Raw genomic sequence first — 8,631 nt, 5'->3', positions numbered from 1 at the left:
CTTTATAATCATCGGATTTGTATTTGCAACATTGCTTGGAGCGTGCTAACTTCGAGTAGAAAATAGCGCAATAATACAAGACAAGGAAGACCAAACAGGACGAAACAAAAACCAGCGCTGAACAGCGCTCGTCCTGTTTCGTCTTTGACTTCATTGAATTGCGCAGTTTTCTACTTTGCTTGGAAGTCCCTCCGGCCTCTAAAAGTACGCCTATGCAAATCGTGTAAGCTCAAGCTTTCTTTGGAAAAAATATGGGTGATTACAACGTAAAAATACCCCGCATTTTTCCCTTTCGCATTGGTCGGTAGCTGTTTATGATTGGTCAAAATTTCCTGGGTCATACACACGGCAGCTGCTCGTAACGCGATGCAACAAAAGGCCCCAAAATTTTCCATTGCGTATTGAACACTCATGCACGACTACATAAAAAATAGGAAAGCAGGCTGTTTTCAATACGGCATATTTATGGTCATTGGTTCCTCGCGGTTCGTCTAAAATGTTCGCAGTGCCTTAAAATCGCGGGCTTGTTACGCGACGTCACGAATCTGTGAAATCTCGCGATGTTAAAATTACGTGCGCACACTAAACAGCGCATTACTATGCTGAACAATACCTAAACATTTTTTGGAATAGCCGGACTGTTCCATATCCTGAATGTAATTCAAGAAGGCTACACGCCGATCACATTGGCAGCGGCTACTTTAGCAGCTGGCGAGATGTATTCATATGAGTATAATAAATATTTTCAGTTGTAGTATAACGATGTTGAGCTGTTTGTGTGCGTGTGCAACTCTGTGAAGCCATCCTTGCTGAGAGAGAGGGACAGAAATAAACAGCGCTGCGTGTGTGTGCTTCTTTGCTGTCTGAGTTGTATTCTGCCTTGTAGAAGTAACTTCGAGATGAAAAGACCAGCTAGCTCGGCTGTCACTTCAGCCTCTTTAGTCCAGAAAACACAGATCGCGGGAGTGAATCCCGGCTGCAGCGGCCGCACTTTCGATGGAGGTGAAAATGTTTGAGGCACGTGTGCAGAACCTACAGTGCGTAGGTTCTCTACCACGCACCGTAGAGAACCTACAGTGCGTGGTCGTGATACACGGGAGACATTCTCCACAGTAGAAGCCCAGGGAAAATTTCGTTATATAATTAAGTGATTGTTGTGCAGAAGTAAAAGTTCGCCTCAGTTCATGGTTTCCCAGTGCGCAGCCGACAGTGACCCCTGTCGAAAGTAGGGGGGGCTCCGCCCCCCAACTTTTCTCAGTGGGGGGGCTAGCGCCCCCCTTGCCCCCCCGGTAGATACGCCTATGGAAGCGTCCACCCTATCGATGATGCCAGTCGACTCTAGTCGTTGCAACTCGTCGGCAACCTGTTGCCGCAACAAGAAAGGAAGGCGACGCAGTTTGGCCGCCACGGGCTGCACGTCAGGTCGACGCTTGACACGATGAATGTAGTTGTGGACGGTGCCGATGTCCGACGAAAACAGGTGATGATACTCCGGTGGCGCATTCGCCGGAACCGCCGAAGAGTCGACGAGCGAACAAGTGAGGGTCTCCCCTCTGATGACTATTTTCAGAGCACGAATGGCATCCAATCCCAGGAGCGAGGTGCCTTTATCCGTGACGTAGAACGGAATCGTAGCGGAGTTGCCGTTGTACAGGACTGTTGCCTTGAAATAGCCATGATTATGTATGGCTTGCTCGGAGTAGTTTTGTAGGACAAGATGCGAAGGTAGTAGCTTGATATGGGAAAAGTTCCTTGTATAATCCTGGAAGTTGAGTAGCGACACAGCCGCTCCCGTGTCGATGAGCATGTTGCAAATGGATCCATTGATCCGTACAGGAAGATGAAGAAGTCCGACAGTGGTGACCGGTTGGTCCACTTGTAGGACCGTGACTGTATTGGTCACCGTTGACGTGTCCTGATGACCGGTTGAAGATTCCGAAGTAGTGCGGCAGACCCGCGCGAAATGTCCACGACGTCCGCATCGCGAACACGTCCGGCTCCTGGCTGGGCAGGCGGCGGAGTTGGCCCAATGCCGCGTCGATCCGCAGCGGTAACAGGCACCCGCGCGACCCGGCGGCGCAGCTGGAGAGGAGGTGTCCGCAGCAGTGGAGGCCGAGGGGGTGCACGCACACGAAGTGCCGCCGGCGCCATCTTGCGGCGAAGCTTGAGGAGGACGGCCACCATTAGGCCCGCCATTTTGACGAATTCGTCGAGTTGCGCCGCCATCTTGAACTGTACGCGACGACACGGCGTCGACTTGAACTCCGGATAGCTGTAGTAAGGCGCGATCGACGCGCTCCTCCTCCTTGGCAATGTCGAGCGCCTTCTGTACGGTGAATTCCTTGCCCAATTTGTAGAAAGTCCGTTTCAGGTGCGGCGACGCGATGCCAGAGACGATCTGGTCATAAGCAAGGAGATCGCTCGCCGCGCCGAATTCACAAAGCTTGGCTAGTCGGCGCACTTACTTCGATAAATTGGACCGCCGACTCGTCCGGTCCCTGGCACAGGGATTTGAAGCGGGCGCGCAGGCACGCCGCGTCCGGTTGGGGGTCGAAAATTTGGCTGAGCAGCGCAAGGGCTGCGTCGTACACGTTCGGCGTCTCCTCCTGAGTTGGCCGGTCGGCTCCCGGCTGCTGCTCATCTTCGGCGGCACGCAGATAGGTGTTCAGTCCCTCGACGCCTAAGGCGTTCAGAAGCAGCGCCTTCTTGTGTTCCGGCGAGGCGTCCCTGGCCGCGGCGTCGATGTATACCTGCAACACAGGACGCCACTGTCTCCATGGAATAGGTGGTATGCCGGGACACTGGAGAAACGGAGGCGGAGGGATAGCGGCGTTCATGCTTGCCGAAGAGAGCGTCGAGCAGAAAGTTCAGGAGAGACGTCAAGCGTGAGTAGGCCTCGTGACCGACACCGGCACGAAAAGTCAGAAATGTAGAAGTCGAACGTGAGAAATACAGTAGTGCCGGGGTATCAGGCAAGGGTGCTGAGACGACAGCACAATAAGAAGTCTGGATGCCCACCTTATCTCTTGATTTACGCGGATCCGTCAAACTCGTCGCCAAATGTGGTATCGGACGTCGAACGCGACGCCCGGAGAACAAAGGGCACGGCGCCCGAAGCGCCGGCCAGGAGGAAGAACAGCAGCAGCCGGTAGCCAAGCAGGAACTGGTTTATTTCACACAGTGCCGCGCATATATGTACATGGTGGCGCCCCCTAAGGGCAAAAATACTTTTTAAGAATCCGAAACTGGAACTCACATACCACAGCAAGGTTCGGGCGTCGTTTAAGGAACGATCCGGCACTTCGGCTTTCGTAGCCGAGGTAGACCCGGACGCGTTTGCACGCATCATGAGCCAGCCGCGAATATCCGTGGGTTGGACCTCGGTCCGAGTGACCGAGGACCTCCACGTCGCGACGTGCACCTTCTGTGCGACGTACGGGCACGGAAGGAGTTCGTGTCCGTTACGGAGCGAACCTGCGGGCGCGGTGTGCACGCGCTGTGGCACTGAAGGCCACATAGGCACGGCGTGTACAGTCCGCCTGGGTGAATCTGCTGTCTGTTGCGCAGAGTGCAGACGCGCCGGCCTTCAGGCCGAGGGGCATACTACCGGTTTCCCCCAGTGCCCTCTGCTTCTTGACCGAGTCGCGCGACTTCGGGCAAGAACCAATTATGGCGGCGCGTAATCGTGGTTCGCCTGCCGTCAGGGGGGATAACCGGGGGATCGTTCACGTTAATTTTTTGCAATTAAACATCGACCACGCCAAGCGAGCCTTTGCGAATTTACCTGAAACGATGGAGGCGCGGGATGTCAGAATGGCAGCAATCAGCGACCCGTACAGGCCGTCCAGGAGGATCCCTGCGTTGCCACACGGCTACCTTGTGTACGCTGTCGATCAGGATCCCGGAGCCGCAATTGTCACGCGTAATCCACCGTACGACATTTGTCCTGTACACGTGTCATCGAATGTCGTGGCAATCTTCTGCGAAGCAGAGGATTTTGCATTCGTGTTCGTGTCGGTATACGCGCCGCCACACGCTCCATTAGACCCGACATTGGACGAGCTGCACGCAGTCCTAAGGACGGCGCGTTCTCCCAACGTCATCGTCGCCGGTGATTTTAATGCTAAACACCGCTTGTGGGGACAGACGGATGCGGATGAGAGAGGATTGCAAGTAGCGCAGTTTGCGTTGTCTTGTAACCTGGTCGTCATGAACGACGACCAGTCCTTACCCACATTTAAAACGCCGTATTCAGCGAGCTGGTTGGACTTAACCTTAGCGACGCCTCCAGTTCTCGCATCGGGATTCGCGTGGTCGGTTTCGGAAGACACCACCTTTTCCGAACATCGTTTGGTTCAGGTGTGTGTGGGAGGCGCCCCACCACCTGGCAAACGATTAACGACCTACGCTCACCACCAGCTTTTAGACGCCTTACGCAACGAGCGTTGATTTTCTCAGGTGTCCGGCGCTGACATACCATCGTCAGAAGCATTGGACCGCGTTTTGTACGCATTCACGCTGCGATATGACAACTTATACAGACGACACCTCAGGCCAGTGCGCACGCGACCGACGAGCAAGCCCTGGTTCACGCCGGAACTTAACGTCGAACGGCTAGCAGTCTCTGCTAAACGCCGCCGTTTTCAGCGCACGCGCGATTTACAGATGCGTGCGATTTTCCGGCGCGACTACACCACCGCACTGGCAGCTTATCGCCAACACATCAGAGAGGCTCGCGACGCGCATCTTAGAGGCTATGCGCTCTCGTCGGTGCTAGAATACCTTTTCTCGAAGCCTTTTAAAGATGCCTTCGGGAGACTAAGGCAGTTTCGATGTCTTCCCTCCCTGGTGGGCTCTGACGGAACCGTCACGTCAACCCACTTAGAGTCCGCAGCGCTGCTACTGCGTACGCAGATCGCGGTAGATGACCCCACCATCGACGACGCAGTCCATCTACCTACGCGTGCGCTGGCGTCCGCACCGTACGACACTATGGACCAAGACGTACCGTTCACCTATTCGGAGGTGGTGGACGTGTTACGTAGCACGCCCAACAAGTCGGCTCCCGGACCTAATAATATCTCTCCGGTAATCATGAAAGCGTTATTTCGCTACCACCCGCGCTTTGTCATGATGGTGTTTAATGCGGCTCTTGCCCTCGGCTACTTCCCTCGCTGTTGGAGGACCGCGAGGGTCACTTTCATCCATAAACCGGGGATGAAAGTGACCCTCGTGACCCGCGGAGCATACGTCATCCTATCGGCCGATCTGCGTCAGCTCGGTTTTCGGGAAGACACTAGAGCGATTGTTAAACGGCCGCCTACAACACCACCTAGAGAGGCACGCACTCATCCATCCGCGTCAATACGGCTTCACGCGAGGTCGCAGTTCTCTCCTCGCGCTTCATCACCTGAAGGACCATCTCGTACGCCTGAAGACGCAAAGGATGCCGGCAATACTGATGTCACCAGATTTCCATGGCGCTTTTCACAGCGTCTGGCATCCGTTGGTGTTACGATACTCAGGGAATGCGCGTTGCCTAGCAGTCTTTATCACCTGCTACGCACGTTTCTAGAGGAGAGGTCCGTCTTCGTGCAATCGCACGCGGGAAGGGTCGACGCCCACCCAACGCTCGGTAGCCCACAGGGCTCCCCCCTGTCGCCGCTTCTTTGGAATGTCATCATTGACAGTCTCCTGTCCCTGCCTATGCCTCCAGGTGTCGTCGTGCAGGCGTATGCCGACGACACGATCATACTGGTACCGGCGCCCACGCGCTCTGCTCTTGGAGACCTGGCGTCAGAGATTCTGCGTCGCGTCGTCTCGTGGTCGCGCACAGTTAAAGTCGCACTTAACTGTGACAAAACGTTTTGTGTTTTATTCTCCCACGGCGTAGGGGGAATGGAACGAGTCCACCCGACGGTTCGCCTTGGCCCGGACGAACCTTCCCTCACATTTAAAGAATCCCTGCGCGTTCTCGGCGTCATCTTCGACCGCAGGTTGACATTCTTTCATCACGCAGAATACCTCCGCAATAAGGTCGCAACACTAGCATCGCGAGTAGCTACCTTCCTCGCGATGCAGCGCTCCTGCGTGCGTCCAGCGCACAAGGTACTCCTCTATAGGCAGGTCCTCCTTCCCGCGCTCACGTACGCGAGCCCGGTGTGGTGGGGGGAGTGCCACGTGGACTGCCGCTTGTACGCGCGTATGGTGACCATACAGAGAGTCGCCCTACTGGCACTAACGCGCGGTTATCACACCACCAGCACTGCCGCGTTACAATGTGTTGATGCAGGCGCCACCGATCGACCTCGAGCTAGAGCGTATTAACATCGAATTCAGGCTCTTCACTCTTCGCAAATATGTAGCGTTCGGTAGCCTCCGTTACTGCCCCGACTGGGTCGCAAACCCGCACTCGGCCAAGGCCACTCACCCGGCCGCGCCAGCCATCGTGCCGTTTACTCGGCTAACTAGTGCGCAGGCCCGCGCCGCCTCGCGCACCCGCGCGGTGCAGGTGTACACGGACGGATCCTTCACCTCGAAAGCGGCAGGGGCGGCGTATGTCATATTCGCTCCCCCGGACCGAGTCTTGGCGGTCGGTCGCTACCGCCTCTTGCGCGCGACCTCCGCATACTCAGCCGAGGTGGTCGCATTTCGCGAGGCGCTGAGACACCTCATTGCTGCCCGCTATTTCGAGTCGGTCGCCCTCTATACCGACTGCCTGTCCTTATTACAGGCCCTTGCTTCGCCGCGAAACGTTGAGCCGCACGTGCTCGAGATTCGCGCGCTGGTGCGGAAATTGTCTCGCACGGTGCACGTATATCTGTACCATGTGCCTGGACATGCTGGCGTTTTCGGCAACGAGGTCGCCGACTTCATTGCCGAACGGGCTGCGCACCGCGGCATTGAGGCCTCGTTGCCGCTGCCGTTTCGCGCGGTCAGGAGCCAGCTGCGCAGGGAGTTTCTCGTGCTCTGGACGGCTCGTTGGCGAGCAGAACACTCACGCACCGAACTCTTCCGGTGGATAACGGACCTGCGTACGCTGCCCTCTTACTTTCCACCACCGCCTTCTCTCGTCACGCTCCTCACGGGGCACGGGCGCTTCCCGCATTATTTCGTTCGTTTCCACCTCATGCGCGCGCCCCGTTGTCCCTGTGGCTCCTATAGCGTCGACATGTCGCACATATTGCACACGTGCCCTATAACGACACCTTACACGTCGCGCATTGCTCCTCAGGATGCTTACAAGAAGATGTGTTATAGCTACATTCTGGCATGCCCTCGAAACAGGGCGCTCCTTATCGGTGCAGTACGTGCCTACTCGGAACGCATGCCGCATGTTATTCCAACCAGCCCCTCATCTACCTGACATACTCACGACACAAGTACATCTGAGGCGTTGCGTGGTAGTACCCACCCAGGGGCCATACCGGTGGGGCCTTTTGGTCCCGGTGGGTGTAGTCACGCAACGTTTCTTCGAGGTTTTACGTGAGCGGGCCGGTCAGGCCGTATCGGTTTGACCTGAGCTTGACGCCTAGCCGCCAGCAGTTGCCAGTGCTCTGCCGTCCATGGACCCCTTGGTTGTCAAGCAACACTGCAGTCTTCTGTTCCCTTGCCGGTGGAGGACACTCGGACCTGCTGGACACAACGTCCCCTGGTGCTTCTCGGTGGATACCGTCATTTGCGAAGCTCCGCGCCTGCTTCAGGACAATGCGGCCATTTATGTTATGCCATGTCATCCATAATTTTTTTTTATCATTTTAATTTTTTTCTTAAGTTCACTGGGCAAGTTTCGCCCCAATGCGTCATGTTTTATTTTCATCGTCATTAAAAAAAAATGCCCGGTTTCTGTGCTCGTCGTCCCAACACCTTGGGACCCATATGCGTTACCGTTGCCCACATTTTTCTTTTATCTAATTGGCTTTTCCACTAAATTTGCGCTTTGGGTTATATTAAAACCCCTATTCATTTATAGTTATTGGCTTTATACCTGGTATGCTTCGGCAGGTACAGGTTTTTCCCATGACTTTATTTTTGCTTTTATTCTTATCGCAACAATGGGAATGAATTTTACTGGGGCGGCACTTCTTTCAGCCAAGCAGCTGCAGGAGGAGCGTGTACAGTGTGTTTTTTCAGTTTGCCGCTCTTATCCTTGCGTTAGCGCACGTTCCTAAAGGACCCAGGACTCTCGGGAACGCGGATCTGCCGCCGGCATTCCCGTCCTTTTGCCGTTTTCGGCAACCAGCCTGCCAGCCCAGGCTTAGCCCATGGCGGGTGTGAGCCGGCCCCTCTACAGCCATGGCAAGTAGCAGGGGGCTTCACCAAATCTCTCCCGTTGGACCAGAGTCCCCGGCGGTCCCGAGCACCTCGGACACGCCTCGGTCCCAGTTTTCTGAGGACGGGGACAGCTTTCTCGCGGCCATTGCTGAAACAGAATCGCAAGGGGCACCGAGCAGTTCGTCGACGAGGCCAGTACCCTCTACTGGGCAGGGTGCCGATGGGCGGCACATACCCGCAGCTGACGCAGCCCGTGATGCCGGCCAGGATGAGGACGCCCAGTCCTCGGTCTCCGACGCTACCGCGGTGCTGGCCGGCCTGCGAACGGACCCTGGCACTCGAGCGCAGGCCCGAGCT

The 8,631-nt window shown here is 55.8% G+C and overlaps 1 protein-coding gene across 1 annotated transcript; it reads left to right on the top strand.

The window, feature by feature from the left end:
* The first annotated feature begins 6,286 nt into the window (after positions 1–6,286).
* Positions 6,287–7,366, top strand: LOC119385414 (uncharacterized). Its single transcript, XM_037652857.1, has one exon. It carries the CDS (start codon positions 6,287–6,289, stop codon positions 7,364–7,366), a length of 1,080 nt encoding a protein of 359 aa, XP_037508785.1.
* The last annotated feature ends 1,265 nt before the right edge of the window (positions 7,367–8,631 follow it).

The sequence above is a fragment of the Rhipicephalus sanguineus genome, chromosome 3, assembly GCF_013339695.2.
Source record: "Rhipicephalus sanguineus isolate Rsan-2018 chromosome 3, BIME_Rsan_1.4, whole genome shotgun sequence".
Classification (NCBI taxonomy): Eukaryota; Metazoa; Arthropoda; class Arachnida; order Ixodida; family Ixodidae; genus Rhipicephalus; species Rhipicephalus sanguineus.
Note: the sequence above shows the minus strand (reverse complement) of the source record. Positions and strands in the feature narration are given on the sequence as shown.